At 44.6% G+C, this 17,884-nt stretch overlaps 1 protein-coding gene across 11 annotated transcripts in view; it reads left to right on the top strand.

The window, feature by feature from the left end:
• The window catches only part of add3a (adducin 3 (gamma) a), a 99,218-nt gene that overhangs the window by 56,321 nt on the left and 25,013 nt on the right, over window positions 1–17,884 (top strand). For 5 of the 11 annotated variants that reach the window (XM_053417696.1, XM_053417693.1, XM_053417697.1 and 2 more), the window contains one exon: window positions 8,080–8,317. In XM_053417696.1, the coding sequence (XP_053273671.1) occupies window positions 8,123–8,317 (195 nt within the window). In that variant the 5' untranslated portion in view covers window positions 8,080–8,122. Of the gene's footprint in view, window positions 1–2,392; window positions 2,823–3,901; window positions 4,170–8,079; window positions 8,318–17,884 lie in introns of those variants that run through there. The other 6 variants (XM_053417702.1, XM_053417703.1, XM_053417692.1 and 3 more) reach the window with 6 other exon arrangements.

The following is a 17,884-nucleotide window of genomic DNA, read 5'->3' as shown; positions in this document are numbered from 1 at the left end:
AGGTTTTGCATTGTTGTGCAGATTCACCCCTGAGCTGTTAACTGTCATAACTCAGTCCCTCTCATTTTCACTGTTGGCTCAGATGCACACACACACACACACACACCATGAATGAATGCTTTGTGTGGGTATTAATCTTCGCTTAATCATTCTCTCACCACCAATTTAATCCATCGTACAATCACCACATTTATGTTCCCCACTCGTCTGCCAAAACTCTCACCACCTTGTGTTTTTAACATGAAATCTAACTTTACACAGTCGTAGAAGCGGAAGGAGAAAATTCAGAGTACGACTTCTCAAACCAGTGCAGGACTAAAGTTTAATTTTGGCCAAAGTTCAGCATCAGCTCAGATCATCTGATGGCATCTGACGTCCCAGTGTTTTTACAGTTTCTCTTGCGGGAGCCTAAATGAAAGCTCCTTATTATCTGAGCCATCAGGTGCTGACAGTAAACACCAGCAGGTTCATTACCTGGGAGCTCAGAGCCGAAATCCTTTTGGCTCGAAAATCTGCAGCTCCTCTTAGATAAATTAAAAAGTTATGTTTTATACAATATGGTTCAGTGCCAAGGTAATATTGTGATACAGATTTGCAAGAAAATTCTAAGTTAAAAAGTAACTTTACTGAGAGAGAAAGCAGGTCACATACCAGCACTGACTGCTGCATGAAGACTGGGAAGAGAGTACCTTTATGTTTATGTTTAGGAATTTTTATTAGATTTTCCTTATTAAAGTAGAACCAACTGTCACTGACTTCAAACCTATACACATCCAACCTATGTGCAGCTTGTTCTCAGGTTTAAATCAAGTGTAATATAAATGACTATGAGTTAAGCCGTTTTCAGACATGAACTCTGGACATTTTTCCGAGTTTGCCTTTCATAAACTAAGAATGCTGATAGCCGGGTCAGACATTTTTACAACCATTGCAACATTTTCAGAATGTTCAGATAAGGGGCTTGGCCTGGGCAGACCCTGTGTCTGAAGTGTCTCTGCAGTCCCTGCAACTTGTTTGATAAATGTAATGTCTGCCCTTATCGTCAAAACCTCTCAGATCTTGTCTTCCTTCTAAGTTTGTGCCATTGTCGGCGGGTTCTACCTATATGAAACTACTTTTTCATCCTTACATATTTTTATTCTCCAGTTTTGCATCTGTCGGGTTTTAGAAACGGCCTGAACACACACACACTCGGGGGAGCTGCATTCTCACATGCAGTCCTTCCAGAAAATTTCAGGAAAACATCTAACAGGAGTCCACTAACAGGAGTTAGTGGATGTCTCAAAGCAGCTTAAGTAAGTGAAAGACATCCACATGTAAATTTGCAGAAGAATCAAGGTGAAGTATGATGCAGTGAAAATCAAGCAGTGTCATCTCAGGCCTGGCTCACAGGTGTTTGACATTTGTGCTGCTTTATATCACAGAGAATTTGTGGTGTTACTGCGGTGGTTCCTTGGTGTGTAGTTCAGGTTGGTCTCCGCGGGCTGGGCTCAGACAATCGTCTTGGTTTTATAGTTGTTGAATCATCAAGTAAAGGACTTTGTCTTCACTGTCCGTCCTGTCCTCAAACAGCCAGAAGGTTTTTGGTTTTCACTCATATTCGACCAAAATCTCTTTGCAGCTGCTTTTGGGCCAGTGAAAGAATCAAAGGTCTACTTGACAACATGTGGCAGCATGTCTTAGATTAGTTCTATAGTCGGTGGGGCTGGTTAATAATTCTCTATTGTAGTTTACAGATGCAGTTTAAACTAAAAAACTAACGAAATTCTCCTCCAGGCAAGACACTGCCAGCAGCAGTTCTGTGGACCGACCCCGACCTCTGACTTGGGATTAAATTGTGACGTATCCATTTTAAAGTCGTTCCGACAGGGTCCTCTTGACTTTTTATGGAATCTGGTGTTTCAGTTCAACGCAGCCACAGGTTACGTTGATCCACAGCGGCCGGAGCGGCTGTGTGGGCAGGTTGTGCGGCTCACAAGTGAGACAAACTCATAAACACTGACCTTTAGTACAGTCGCCCTGAGGGGGTGGCGAGGGGTGTGTGAAAGAAAGGCATAAAGACAAAGAGAAGAAAAAGAGAGAGGGTTCTGGAATGCGGGAGAGAGAGCAGAAAGTGAATGGATCAGAGGAAAAAGAGTGATGAGGAAAAAAAGAGACGAGTAGACCAGACAGAGTGAGAGAGAAAGAGAGGAACAGAGCGGGAGTAGGCAGGGAGGAGGAGGAGGGGTGATTAGTGTGCGTGAGCCAGAGCTCTGATTGGTCCAGCAGCTTGTGTATGTGTGTGTGTGTGCATGCGTGTGTGTTTGCATGAATCATTCTGCGTGTGTGTATGTGTATGTGTGTGTGTGTGTGTGTGTGCTTCTAGCCAGTGGGCGGGGGATTAAGCCTGCATCACGTGGTCCCTTTAGCTTCTTTACCACACAAACACACACCCTCATTCTCTGAATGCACACACACACACACACACACACACACACACACACACACACACATACCCTCACAGCTGTTGATTCTTCTCTCACTGATGAACACCGGCACAGACGTGGAGAGGGGCCGGCAGGAATCCGAGCGAATCTGCTCTCTGCTGGAACAACCTGGAGGGACAAGTGGACCGACTGGTTCCCAGTGATCACCGCCTGCCTCTTCTCACTTTCTGTCCCGCTCTTTCTCTGTGACTCTCTCGTCTTCTCTCCGGGACTCAGTGTTGGAATTTTGAGCGCAGCCGGCGAGCAGCAGAGGGAAATAGAGACATGTGTTTTGCCTCAGCCGCCTCCTACCACTGCCTGTGCTCTCCCATTCAGTGACCGCGGAGGACACACAAGGTTGGTTGGGCTCGGGCTTATTCTCTTGTTCTCTTGTCATTACCTGGTTGGACATTTGGAATGTTGTTTGGGAATTTGATCCCTCTGGTTCTCGGACCTTCTAGTATTTTAATCCTATTCATTGCTGGTTATTATTCGCGCCTCCAGATTGTCATCCATAAAATTGACTTGTAGTTTAAGGGGTATTCCAAGTTAGTGCGGCTGCCTGGGCACTGACACAGGCGTGTACACACTCCTGCACTATAAACACGCTTGGCAGTAACAGTGCAGGGAGTGTGAGCCCCAGAGAAGATTAGCTGTGGCTATTAACTCTGATGTGTGCAACACTGGGCACTGAAGGCATGTGGAGATACAACACATTCCTTTGGGTGATTGTCTGCAGCAACCAAAATAATCTAGATAAGGTTTTTTGCAAAAGAAGCAGCTGCTGCCACTGACAAAAGAGTTGCACAATAAAGAAACACCCTAAACTACAATCAGATGTTTCCATGTGTCAGTCAGACAAAACACGGGCTGCGGAGCCGGCACGTTGTCGGGCGCAGGAGGAGAAGTCTTCCTCATCTCATAGTAAAGCCGCTGGATGATCTGTAAGCTGCTGAGCATGTGGCTCCAGTTTCACTGCGAGGTCTATCATGCAGTCGTGTTTAGACACGTACACACCTGCTCCTCTGTTTGTGTGTGTGTCTGCATGTGTGAGTTGCTCTCACAGGGTTAACCATGCAGGTCACAGTGTGTGGTGTTGTGCGCGTGTGCTCACTCTGCCATTTACAGTGTGTTTGGATATAATTAGCACATATACGGATTCTTTCCTTGTATTGTTGCCGTCAGGTTGAAACACATCCCAAAAGGCCGTTTGCCCTATTTTTAGTGGAGGCAGCTCGTGGAGAGTGAAGCATGCATGCTTTGAAGCTGCCCCCCCCCCCCCCCCCCCCGGGCCAGATGACGGTATGAGGGTTCACCGTGTGGCTGAGTGTTGGTGTCTGCTGCCTGTTGATAAACTGTGTTTGTCGTACCTTTCCACTAAGTTAATATTTAATCTACTGCGCTGTTAACTGTTGAAAGAACAGTGAAAACGAAGTCAGAAAGGGAGGGTCGGAGAGAGATGTAGGAAACCAGAAAGACGGCGCCGCACAGAGAGATGCAGCGACTGACAAATTAACAGTGATTGGCTTCCAGATTAGCCGCCTGTCATCAGGTGAAGATAGAGAGTTGTGTGCTGCCTGAGTCGCTGGCTCTAATCCAGCTCCAAATGTCAGAGGACGACTGAGGCCCGATGGGGGATCACTCTCAGTCTCTGGGGTAAAAGACACAGAACGGAGATGAAGGAGGGAAACTCACGCGTGAAATGTGAGAGACTTGACTCCAGCAGTGTTGCTTCACAGATTTTTTACCTTAATTTTAAAGCACACAAGTGGATGTTTATGTCACTAAACAATTACAAGTACTTGATAGTGCATATTTATCAAATACATTTTTTACAGAAATTAATATCTTTTCAATTGCTTAGTTTCTTTTTCAAACAAATATCTTTGACATCTCTCTTTCTAGCATGTTAATTGTGAGCTTTGCTGCCTGTCTTCATTTTATGTGACATTGAATTAAATATTTTAAACTACTGATCTGCAGGTTGAAGACATCACATTTGGCTTAAGCAAATGGAATCACTATTTTCTGACATTTTATAGACCAAATAATGAATTACCTATATTTTTTATTACATGACAAAGCATTTTACAGATTCACCAATAATTTAAATATATAAAAACATTAAGGAATCCTAAGCTGTATTTTATAAATCAGTACCACTCATGCAGTAACTGCTTGTTTTTGCCTGGAGCTTAAGTCCAGACTCGATGGAGGTTTAGTGTCTGTGACTCACACTATTCCTCAGTTACTCCTAGTAACCAAAAACAAATTAGCGCTCTTTGGTTTACAGCAGTGATTGGTTTTATGGCTCTCTTTAAAATAACTGTTTATAGATGAGAACGTTTTCATGGACAGCCTCCCCACACATGACAGTGGCTTATATCTGCAGAGCTGCCAAACACTGCTGAGGTGAAGGGAAGGATGTAGGGAGGGTCAGCAAAGGTCACGGGGTGAGAGGTCACAGTCACCTTGCCACGGGCTGTGGTCGAAGTCTAGCGCCCCTCGCTAAAACACAGCCCGCCTCGTCTATCTGCCACAGAATAATGGCGCTTAAATCAATAACAGCACAGCACAGTCCTCCAATGCCACTTCTCTAAAGAGCAGCAGTGTTGCAAGTTTCCGGGTTTGGCCGCTGAACTCAAACTTCTGGAATTGTCGTGGATTTTGAATTTGTTTCATTCAAGAAGCGTTTTAAACGAATCACAAGCGCGCATCTGCCATCACGCTTGAAATTTGAATTCTAAACATTGATACTGTAATGTGAGGATCAGATTCCATTCTTACTCAGATTAGTTGTGCGCTCTCGGACATGCACACAAACACACACCCACTCAACTACCACCCCACAGCCCCTCAGCCTCTCACCCTCTCATACCGCCCAACCGCCGACCCCTCTGGATGAGACCAGGCCAGGAGGTTTCGGGACGGGGACAATGATCTATTGACAGAGACAGAGGGTTGGGGGGGGGCTCATGCTGGGTACTGCTGGAGTTGTGTGTCTTGTGACAGAGCAGTGATTGGGCGGTGAACTGAGAGGCTGGGTTTGGCGCTGGGGGTGGGGGGGGACTACTGTATTTTGGTGAGGCTCCAGCTGGCCATGCAGAATTCCAGTCATACACAAAATTTCAGGCATGAGCTCAAACTGTCAGTCACAGATTCTTAGATGTATTTTTGATTTGATGCTCCTAAGTTTCATTTACGTTAAAGATCCTGGCACCGGATCATCAGTTAGTGCAGCCACATGTCTGACTTCTTTGTAATAATGCACTCTGCCCTCAGATTTACATCACATCTCAACACAACTTCCAATTACTGTGACTATGGTCGAGAACAAAAACAAAGCAGAATAGTTCAGAGGCGCAGGAGGACGGATTCGATCTCAGGTTACATAACTCGGTGCTGCCCAGCTGCCTTCAATTAAAGAGGATTCTTCATGCGGCTTTTATTCATTTCCACAATATAAATCACAGCTTTAGTGGAGGGATCAGGTCGAGAAGGAGAGGCTTCCTGTTTCCAGATAGCACCATAGAGAAAGCGCTGGTAGTCTGAATGAATACTTTTGCATCTTAAAGTACGTTTTACATAAGGTTGCATTTTGTATAAAATGTTTAACTATTTCTGTGACTTGCCACATCTTAAAAATACAAACACAAAGGGGGGGTTGCCGGAGGGTCGGCAGTTCAAATCCCCGGTGAAAATGGGGAAATATAGTTAGTGATCTATGAATACACTGAACTACCACTGAACCCTGAGCAAGGAACTAAACACCCGAGGAAGCAGCAGCGGTCGTATATGAGTTCAACTAAGTTCTGAATGGCTCCTCATCATCTGAGAAATATCATAAAAAAAACATCGAATTAATTACATTGCACACACGTTTAAGTTTAAGGTAGGCATTATAGTCAAAAATGAGCCATTTGTAATTGTGTAAGTTTTGAATGTTGTTGCTGGCTTTTTTCTTCTTTTCTTTACATATTTACTACAGTAGCAGTACTGTACATATATCTAGTCTCAACAAAGTGGAACACAGGAACACGTGAAGAGAAAACCCCCCAAAAACTCCTCATGCCCGTGTTGGTCCACTAAGAAGGATTTCTTTAAACTGGTTGTTTGGTCTGAGGATGTCTCTTCTCTTCACTTATCGGTGTGTGGCTCTTCTAATCTCCGCCATCTTTCTGAGTGCCATTTGACCTGCCTGAGTAGCTTAGCAGCATGTGTCAAACCAAATCACCTCTCACACCCCCTGTTTCCCACCACACCAAGTAAACAGCAGTGAAGGTTAAAAGTAGAGAGGGGGCTGATTCTGTAACCCCAACATTTTTCGAGCCGCCTCCTGTCATATGACTACTGAAAGCCGTGGGGATCCCTTGTTCTTAAATGATCTCTTTCTCTCCCTCTATCTCTCTCTCTCTCTCTCATTCCTCTAAGAGACACCATCTGGTGGAGATCCCATAAGTCCCGCCTCTCCCTAATACATCACCAGCTTAATGTCCACTACCACAACTTCAGCCGCACTGCAAAGACAAAATACAGTTTTATTTGTTCTGTCTTTCTCCCCCTGTGAATCAATCTGTGTTTCATTCACATGGGAGGGTAAGAGCTTGTATCATGGGTTTGTTTGCAGATGAAAACAGAACCTTCTTGGAGGTTGTTGTCTTCTTTATCCCCTGAAAAGAAAAATAGTGTTTCCCAGTTTGTGTTGCTGTTGTGTGCTTCATTGTCAGATTCCTTTTAAATTTATTTAGCCTCACGTTTCTCCCCTTGAGTCTTTCAAAAACATAATAAACTTGATGTATTTCCTTCCTTTAGTTATTGGCTGTGTCCCTTGGCAGGACCACAAGGCGGTGAAAGGGTCCGGTCACGATCCTGGATTTTACTTTAACAATCTGCGTCCTGAGAAATGTCTGTTGCTCTGCCAGCTGACCTGAGAATGAACAGTGGGAGTAAACCAGCTCACCAGTCAAGGCCTGCATGTTCCACACAAAACCTCTTGTCATTCTTCTCCGCTTTGTTGGGAGGTGTGTCAGAGTGACCTGGCTAATGCCTGTGTGCAGTGTGGAGCTATACAGAGTGACACAATGCGCATATGGAGCAAAACTTTGAAGCCAGGACAGTATAGAAACCTGGTTTAATATATAAATATATCTCAAACCAAAGTACAGTACCTCCGTCATGTCCACTAATGAAACTAATATCCTTTTCCTTATTTGTCAGTTGATTACAAATGCAGGTCTTCTTTACCCTCGTTAAAACAGTGACCAAATCTTTTTCTTATTCTATATATCAGGGCTTTGTTCGTCAGTGAAGACACTTAAGTTGAAATAAGGCAGAAATCAAATTATACTATACTATAAAAATACACATGTTTTTTTCTTTAGCATTTTGCCTCTACAAGCAAATCTGTTTTGCATCTCGCTCGCTGCTTTAATTGCTGCTTACGTTTGAATCCTCGTCCATGCTGATCTTTGCTGTTCTCAAGACTCCTGTTTTTGTGCTAGGAAAACATCTCAGCACATGTTTTTTTTAAATGGTCGATACAACCCTTTTACCTCTTTCAAATGACACGATTCACGTTCTAACATGAACACCTCCCTGCTTTCTTTCTCCTCAGGTAGAGTCAGAGCCATTGACTGAGTGAGCGAGGTGAAGCAGGCATGAGTGCGGACAGCCATCAGGAGGTGGTGACCACTCCCCCTCCGCCTGGTGGAGGGACCAAGGAGCGCTACTTCGACCGGGTCAACGTCAATGATCCCGAATACATCAGGGCCAGGAACATGTCGCCCGACCTGCGGCAGGACTTCAACGTTCTGGAGCAGAAGAAACGTGTCACACAGATTCTACAGAGCCCCGTAAGTGAAAAGACAGGAAAGAGAATATGCACAGGCCAGAGAATATTCATTAAGACCTGTAAACAGAGTTGTAAACCAAATACCTTTGTTGAGCCGTCGTGTCGTCCAGCTCTTTATACACTCACTGGTCCTGAGAGGTGGATGGGACCGAACACAGATGGTTCTCCTTACAGAATGTTCATCACAGATCAAATATGTGGTTGATAAGGTTTTTTTAAATGGGCAAATCAGCTAAAAAGGCGATTCACTCCTCTCCCTTTGCTGTGGTAGTATATTGCAGTGGAGAAGTTTGCCTCGTTGTTTTACCGAATTAGCGTGTTCACCTGGACGTGTTGTTTCCATCACTGCTGATAGGAGCCGACGCCAATTAAAACCTGTGTTTGCTGATTAGTCATTTGACCTGGAAGTGAGTGAAGATTTAAGTTATTCCCATTACAGTCAGACATTAGCAAGTGTCAGTGGGTTTAATGGCTTAAGACTGGCATCGTTTTCCAGTGTTCCACAACTGTCACTGAATACATGCTGGCATTGGCTCTAGTTGCCTACATTTCTGAGCAGGATCAACTCATTCATTATGCAAAAGTAACTGATACTTTTGCAAGAGAAGTTTAAGAGGAACACTATCAAGATTACACAAGACCCGATGGAGAACGTTTCACCTTACTGTTTAACAATTTGTGAAATCACTTCCCGTTTTTCTCTTTCCGACGGTTATTATTCCCCAATCAAGTGATTTCTAAAAAAGCCACAGCAGTGAGTGCATCACACGTGCTCTTGTGTTTGTGTTGATGTTGTGACACTGGCCCAGCCACCCGCTAACATCCTGATATAACCACCAGGTGCCGCGCCCTGCCTCAGGCTTACTGCAGGTGCTCTCACAGGCCAGCGGTTCCCATGCTCGGTCAGGTTTTGCTGAAGTAAACAACTCGGCGTGCATGGGGCCAATTTCAGCCAACACTAGTACTGTTGTTGTTTGATTCTCTTTGCCCCGAGGTCTGAATTCTTGAGAATTACTGTTGCTTCACCAGCCAAGCCTGATAGAAGTTTTGAAGGTACAGTTACTGGTCCGCTGGGGCGCCACATACTAACTGTTTGGGCACTTGAGGTATTGTAAAACAAATGGGGATATTGTGTCCTTGCTGTAGGTTTGTTGTTCGCTGCAACCTCTGCAAGGATCTGAATGTAGTGCAAAGGTTGTGATTAAATCGGGAGAAGCTCAGAGAGAGGCCGAGCTAAATCAACACTTAAACATCAAACTATACACAACAATATCGGACTTAAAAAAGAAACTCATCATGTACTATATAGATGTTTTACTTCTGGATCAATTATTTTCCATCTACCACTTAAATGCATTTCATCCCGATCTGGCAGTTAGCACAAAACTGTGCAACTGTGGTAATCATAGTCGGGGACAAGTCATGGCGCTGTCCTGTCTTGCTGTTTTCTTGCTTGTGTCCTCTGAGCAGTTGCGTCACCATGTGTGGATATTTGACAACAAGCCCTCCACTTTTACAGTATGAGGAGTATTTACTCTGCACTATTAGCACAGGGCTGGTCTCTTGACAGAGGGAGTGCTTCTCACCAGCGTGTGTGTGTGTGTGTGTGTGTATCTCTGTCTGTATTTGTCCGTATGTGTAGGTTGATTTACGTTTTTAAAGTCAGCAGTGACATTTATTAGGGCTTATTAGGATTACAGGACCGAAACCAAAATCACGGTCCCAACGACCACTTTTTCAGTTCTCAATAGACAAAGACCGATTCGCGAAACACCTCCCTGCCAAATCCCACACGTACACATGTGCAGCCTGTCGCTTGTGTGCGTCTGTGTCCATTCACACTCCAATCCAACCACAGCCACGCGTAATCTGAAGCAACACAAAGAAGTGACTAGTAGCTTCAGAACAATGAGTGGGGAGGTCTGAGAGGATCGTCTGTTTTACCTTTAAAAAGCGTGGAAAATATTGTTTTTTGTTTACTTTTGTTTATGTATTTTTTTGTGTTGTCGAAATGTCCAACATGTTCTATAAACCGTTTTCAGACATGACCTCCAGGTAAAATCTGGAGAATTGGTTGCGGAGTTTACCTGTTGTTTGCCTCTCACACATGCACAACACAGCGGGAGGTTCTCTGCACTAACGCGTTCACAACAGCATCAAATCCTCAGCATTATTCAGGCGAGAGCAGCAGGGTGCAGCAGACACAGGCAGGAAGTGACGTAGTAACTCCGCTGTGTAGATCACTCGATAATGTTTACAGTGCCCGGCACCGTTGTCAGTGCCACGTGTCTGTCACCGCTTTTTTACCGGGAAACATTTGTTTTCTTTTTGTTTTTTCATTTTTGTGTCGTGTGTTAGAAGCGTCATCAAACAACCCCCACCCAGTCGCGATAAATCCTTCGGGGGATCCCCTGCTGTGTTCCCACATCGACTTCTCCTGGATTTCTACGGCCTTTATACAAGGAGGTCAGGCGGATAAACTCTGTAGGAACTGTGGAGCGTCTCACTCTGACATTTGCTTTCTCTCATGCGACTCCCGAGGAGAAAATACAGAGGATCTGCAGAGTCCAGTGCATGTCTGAAAACAGCCTTATGTTGTTGTCTTAACTGTTCCAAATGTTGGTGTTTTAATAAAACCCACACATCCCCCCTAACCCCACCCTGCGCTTTTGCCTACTATTCACCCCCTTAAAATAAAATCGATCCAAACTGAACCGTGGATTTGGAGAATCATTACAGCTCTAATATATGTGGTACAGTCTGGTAACGGATAAGGTCAGGTGCTGCTGCAGCAATGAATGTCATGAATGAAATGTTCCTCACAAGTACAGTAACACAAGTCTGGAATTGTGTGTGTGTGTGTGCGTGTGTGAGTGTGTGTGGTATTTGTTAGTGGCAGCGCTGTGGTTTCTTTTTTTAGCTTTAAATGTGATCCACATTCTGCACATGCCCAGTGTGGTTTCCTTGGCACACAACGTTTTTGCACCAGATGTCTGGAGGGGCAGGAGCTTGGTGCTGCTGATGCAGGTTTCCATTTGATCCTCTGTGTGTATGTGTGTGTGTGTCCTTGTGTGTTTGTGTGTGATTAAGTACCACAAGTGCAGTTCGGGGTGAGCAAATGAATGAGCACATTAAAGGGCTCTGCTCTATGTAGACTGCAGTGCACTGCTGGGCCCCCCCGCTGGAGCGTCTGGACCCGACCAGCACTGGTGTGTTCTGCGGTGTGTCTCACACAGCTGGCTGCAGTTTGTCCTTTTCAGCTGCAGTTCATGTTGAAAAGAAGCAGAGGCAGTCAGTGGGAGAGAGAGAGAGAGAGAGAGGGAGAGCTGTCTGACTGTTCAGCCTCACTCACGTTCCCCCGCGGCTCCACTAAATGTTTTAGCGTCTTCCAGTTTGTTCGATGGTTTTGGTTTTGAGACCTGCAATTTGGGTCCAGTGTCACGGGTCTCAACAGCTTATTTTCAAGACGCATAAGGCAGCTGTTGTCAGAAAAAAATAGATCTCAGTAGAGTGCATCCAGGCTAGATCTAAATCTTCACTTGGATCTTCACCAAATTGTACTCACTCATCAGCCCCCTAAACATTTTCGTTTTTTCTTCATTAAAATCCATGAATTAATTTCAGGGAAATCGGTGAAAATATAAAAAACCCTTCCTATCTTGCAAAGTTAAAGAAAGTGATTAAAATATTCCTGGATCCTCCCCTTTCTCCAGATCCACGCTAAAACTGGTTCTTTCTTGGCCCATGTCCCATCCTTCCACCAAGTTTAATGGAAGACTGTTCAGTAGTTTTGTGTAATCCTGCTGACAAATAAACAAAGCAACCAAGAGAAAAGAAACATTGGAATCAACACCTTATCCATGTATGGTTGATCTGTGTCTGCCTGATGTGCAGGCAGCTGCTTGCTGCCGCTAGCTGCACAAATATTGATGAATTTGATGAGATGTCAAATTCTGGCATCAGGAAAGTCGGCCGCTGGAAGATGCTGCCTGTGTCTCACTTGCCGTCACGTTTATTATGAAGCTCAATGTGGTTTTGAACGTGGGCCAAGCTGCTCTCTGTCAGCAGGAACAGGTGGCTCCCCGCGTGCCGCAGATTGTTTTGCAGCCCTCTCATCAAAACAGTCGGTTTACACACATTGAACTACGTCAACAACAATAACAAGCGTCACCAGCTGAGCAGGACACGTGTGCTGGATCCACGCCGTCTCTCTCTCTCTCTCTCTTTCTTCCTGTCCTATCGTCTCTATTTCCTGCCGCTCTACCGAGTTCAACCGCACACAACACAAACAACATGCATGTCAACAGCTGGACGTCCACACATGTCTGTCTCTCTCTCTCTCTCTCTCTCTCTCTCTCTCTCTCTCTCTCTCTCTCGCTCTCTCTCTCTCGCCCCCTCCCCCCCTCCGTTTGTTTTGATTCCAGTGTTATGGGACTAGCGGCGGCTCCAGATTACATGGTTTACAGCGCTCAGATGGCAGGTTGTATTTAAAGTCGGACCAATATAGAGCAGGCGGGACTGAGTCAACTGAGCTGACTTCATCCACTCGCCTCGTTCCTGCAGCTGTGTTTACCTTGAAAAGTCCAAGGACAGCTCAAGGTTGAGGCCCTTAAGTCTTTTCGTCCTGCGAGGCTGCATGGGCAGAGTCTCAGCTCACATAAAACATAATAAATACATGTTCGGCACAGTCCCTTGGTCTAGCACAAGAGAATGACCACGTCTTTTTTATAGGAATTATACAAACAAAATCCTCAAGGTTATGGATGCAGTTAGTGACCATTAAACACTTTTAGAGGGAAACTGTCATGTTTGTAAAAAGAAATCGAATTTATGGTTCCTTTAAAAAATACAGATGTTTTTTTATTTGTATTACTTTAATTCACATGACGAAGGAGGAGGAGAGGAGACAGGGTCGTTTTTAAGTCAGCGATCATAACAAGTCTTCTGTATTGACATGCGAGGACTGAAATTTGCCTTCAGCTGATGTGGGAGCTGATTTTCTTTTGCACTTTCTTCTAGAGACTGAGCTTGGGTTCAGCTTGCGGCTTAAAAAGCCAAGTCTCATGATGACACGGTTTTTAAATCGTAATATTAATTGGTCACTGTTTAATTCTTCGCTCATGAGTTCTGCGTGTCTCTATTTGCCCCAAAGGGTCAAAAGGTCAAAAGCTCTCTGAGGCTCGAGATTCAATCAAGATGAAATTTAATTTCTGTTTCACTTCCACATGCTCGGTCTACCAGTCTCCTGCGCTTCTCCGTTTCCTTCTCCAGCATGTGACACATTTTGTTCATCATCCAGTGAAATGATTTACCGATACCAAGTGGCACATTTGCTCAGTCTCATTTGCACTTAAGGCCTCCGGGTCTCCTCTTCCCTCTCAGTTGCCAGAAATCACCAGTGGATAATTGATGGTGCAGTGGCGGCTTCTGTCGAGGACTCTCTGGTGTCGGGTAAATGTCAGGGCTGCTCTCTGCTACGTTTTCCTTTTTTTCTTTCTAAAAGCCCTTTTGGTTCATTTGATGGAACATTAGAGGCTGAACTCACTCCAGAGGCTCTTTAATACCGCCCTCTTTCCTCTCAGAGCTATGTCTCTGTTTAACTTTGGCATTTCACGACATATCTTGGGAGCTGAATTTAGCAAAAACCACCGGCAGTGAACTCAGGGTTAGAGGTCAACACTGAAATGTTACCGAGGTCCTACTCCCCTCAAGAGGAGAGGCCAGGAGTCTCCATCTGTCTCCAAAGACATAAAATGCTTTACAGAGGGTGGGGGGGGGGGGGGGGGGGGGGGAGCGCTGCATGACTCCAGCTGATCTGACAGGTGCTCTTTAGTGGTCTGCTAATTTGCCTACATGCCTGAGGAATAAACTAAAATCATTGTTACAGAGCACCTTAGTGTTTCTTCCGCTGGATGTCGGATCTATTCAACACTTGTGACTCCTGGGGTCTTGTATTTTATACTTCAACCAGAGATGAAACTGTTTAGTCAATAAGAAAAATAAATGTATTGAAAGACTGGTACATGAAAATATTTGCAATATCTGCCGGTCTCAAATGTCGTATCAGTATCGAGCATAACGTGACCAAACCACATGATACAGATACACTTTCTTATCACTTTTAAAGAAAGCTATCGTTGTAAATTATCTTTGGGTTCAATCTGTTCTGTCATGGTGAACAAGTGCATGTCTCAACATGCAGGGTGCAGAGTTTATGCAGAGTAGGGAGACATTGCAGTCGGGGCAGGGGACCAATTTTACTGTAGCACCCTCTGAGGCTCGGCAGGTGGGGGTCAATAGCACTCGGAGGCTTGCAGACAGGCACTCTGCTTCTTTGTAGCACTGTCACGTGGATTGCTTGAAAGAAAAGCATGGTGATGACATAACTGTGGGGAGGCTGAAATTACAGGCCTCACCTGGTGTGTTTCTTTTTCTTTTAGAATAACATGAGTGTGTATTTGCGTAGTTGTGTAGGACTGAGAAAAAATCCTAACCTGTTGGAGGTGCACAAAAACAGTAACCGAATTTAAAAAATGTCCTTGAAATCTGCTGTAATGAGACAGTTAACATCATACTATTGAGCTTGTGGTGCAATGATGAAACTGGGAGTGACGCACAATTCTTGTGATCGGGCAAAACGAACAAATGTGTAGAATCGTCCTTGGCCCAACCAAGATATAAAAAGTCCTGCCTTCCTTTCCCACAGGATGACGTGCAGCGGTGTGAGCGTCACCTGAATGTGCAACAATAACTGCAGCAGAAACAAGGGAATCACAACAAAAGGAAACTTCTCTGGAAGTGCGAGGATGACACAAGTTCTTGGAATACTAGAAACTTCCTGTTATAGTAAGAGGGTGGAGGAAACTCTCTATTGTCCCTCAGAGAGAGAATCCAGTGAGCTATAAGATGCATGTGAACAAGTCTTTTTGTTCACCATGCAACAAGCATTGAGGTGATGATGAAACACTTGTATCAGGTCACATCAGCCCTGATTAAATGACCTGAAGTGAGACATGAATCCTGGAGCTTGTCTAATCACTCAGATTGCCCTGTGGAGGAAACACGAAATTCAATGATCCCCACAAGAACCAATAATATAACAAGGACCTAGATTTAAGATAAAGAACGTCTGAAACCTTTCTGTCAGACTGTGTTGGGCCTCAGAATGATCAGTGTTCGTTTTATCATGGTAAAATTGTATTACTGTGCATAGCCACGTCTCTATTCTCTCTCCAGTCTCAGGCTTGGACTTCTCCACTGAGTAATTGGACAAGCTCCAGACAGCAGGTCGACTTAATACATAAATAAAAGATAAGCTTTTGTCATTTCAGCACAGCCATGGAAATATTTCCTCATTTCTCTGATTAGACAATCATTTTTTTTCCGGCACTAAGTGGATAGTGCTGCTCTACCTGGTTGTCAGTCATTATAATCTGGCAGGGCAGAAGATATTTGTCTTTTTCATACCAGAGGTCATTGAGCTGTAACAATGTAATGTCCTTTTTTTGGTATTACCAGACTTCCTGTCTCCGTTGCAGTGGGATTGTGATTTGGAAAAGCCAAGAAGCCACGCCCCCGCAGCAGCTAAAAAACAAACTTGACATGTGATGTTGTTGTCACTGCTGCAGATGTGCAGGGTTTCGTCTAAATATTAATGACACGATCCACTTTAGGTCCCAGGATTAATCTTTTTTCGATGATGGGAATCAAATCCCTGCTGTCATAATCCTCTTGGGAACACACACACATACTGTAGAGCAGATGCCTGCTGTGTGTGTGTGTGTGTGTGTGTGTGTGGCTGTGGGTTGGTGTGTTTGTGTGTGTTTGTGGGTGATGGACTCATGTGCTCATGTGCTTTTTAATAGGTTTTATTCCAAAACACCACAGTCCAGTGTGTGGACAGCTGCCTAAAAGGAGTGTCGGTTACTGATAACGTCTGATGGAACCAATGTGTGAATAAAGGCGATCATTGTCCAGAGAATTGCAGCGAGTGTGTGGGGCGTATTTATAGCATTTCTATACTGCCTCCTCTAGTCCAGTAGGTGTGTTCACGCCTCACACACATGATCTGCAGCTGTGTGCTGCATGTGATGTGATAAAGGGCCTGATTCTATAAACACTGCTGGAGCCTCGTATGTCCAAATGTTTCAGTCAAGTCAGTGTCACAGTTTGGTAGAGTGGGTCCAATGTCAGGGTGATGGAACAAGAACCCTGACCTCCGCCATCACACATCCGCAACATTAGGGATATAGGAAAGTCTGACCAGGGTTCAGAACCAGCAGCCCCGCAGGACTGTATGTGTCCTGACACAGGGGGCGGAGTCACAGGTTGCTCCAGTTTTAACAAAACCCCCCCACATGGGCATAAAACCAAGGGCCCCCCACGCCATTCGGGAAACACTAATGGACCGTCCCTTGGGAGGCTTGAGGGAACATTAGGGGCAAAGACGAGAGGCAGTTATGGGTCAGAGATGTTTTTGTGCAGACACAGCTCTATTGGGAATGTGTTGACTGGTGCATAAGCACTGAGATGAAGTAAACGGATGAATATTTGATGTCGCCCTGTTAGAGGAGTCATCACATGGAAACAATGTCATGGCCTGTTTTCACTCTCACACTGCTCTGAATTTGTTGGTGCTAGAAGATCGAAAGTTTGACCAGATGTTGAAAACTTCATTAAATGAGTCATTGGAAAGATGAGTCATTGTTGCTTGAGACAAAAAGAAGTCAGTGTCATGAATACAGACCGAAAATATAAATGTCAGAAAAGCAGGTTATAAGTGAGAGAATATTAACGCGCAACATGGAATATTTGATGATGATATGAATGATATTTTTGGGCACTATGAGTTTCAATGATGACAGAAATCAAGAATGTTAGGTAAGAGAGAGCAGGGAAGATGTGCAATGAAAGGCTACTGTCAGATTAAGGCATAATATGACACCATAAAGAATTACTTTAAAATGTTTGACAGTTTAATATGCTTTCTCTTGCTCTAATGAGAACATCTCCAGGTTTCGAAATGTGGCTTGTGTGCACACATGCAGTGCATACAGTATATACATGCACAGTATGTGTCTGTCTGCGTTTTGAAATCCTCTGGTCACAGCTTTAATTGCATTAGCCGGTAGAGAGAGGTGAGTGTGCCCCCTGAGATTACCAGGAGCTACAGACACTCAGTATAACCTGGTGTGCTGTTACCTGCTGCAGCTGGGTGTGTATATATCATGTCTGCACTAGTTGCACAGCCTGGCACTGCTGTTTGAACATTTGCTTTATGGGCTGCGACCTGATCGTGAACAATTTCTTTGAAGGAAAGTGAAAGCTCCAAATCATGCAGTGCTTGACGTGACATAATGCATCCAGCTGGCTGAGTGTATCTGGTCCTATATAAGAGTATGTCAGCACATGCTGTATTATTGTGTCTGTGGATTCAGCTGATGACTGTGGTCTGGACGTGGACTGGATTATCCACACTTTCTCCCAGTCACTTCCAGTAGCCAATCAGAGGGCAGGCTGTGAGCTCGTCAGACAGCCAGTCCTGACTCAGCTTCTTGTGCAGCAAGCC

Source organism: Pleuronectes platessa, chromosome 3 (genome assembly GCF_947347685.1).
Source record: "Pleuronectes platessa chromosome 3, fPlePla1.1, whole genome shotgun sequence".
Classification (NCBI taxonomy): Eukaryota; Metazoa; Chordata; class Actinopteri; order Pleuronectiformes; family Pleuronectidae; genus Pleuronectes; species Pleuronectes platessa.
Note: the sequence above shows the minus strand (reverse complement) of the source record. Positions and strands in the feature narration are given on the sequence as shown.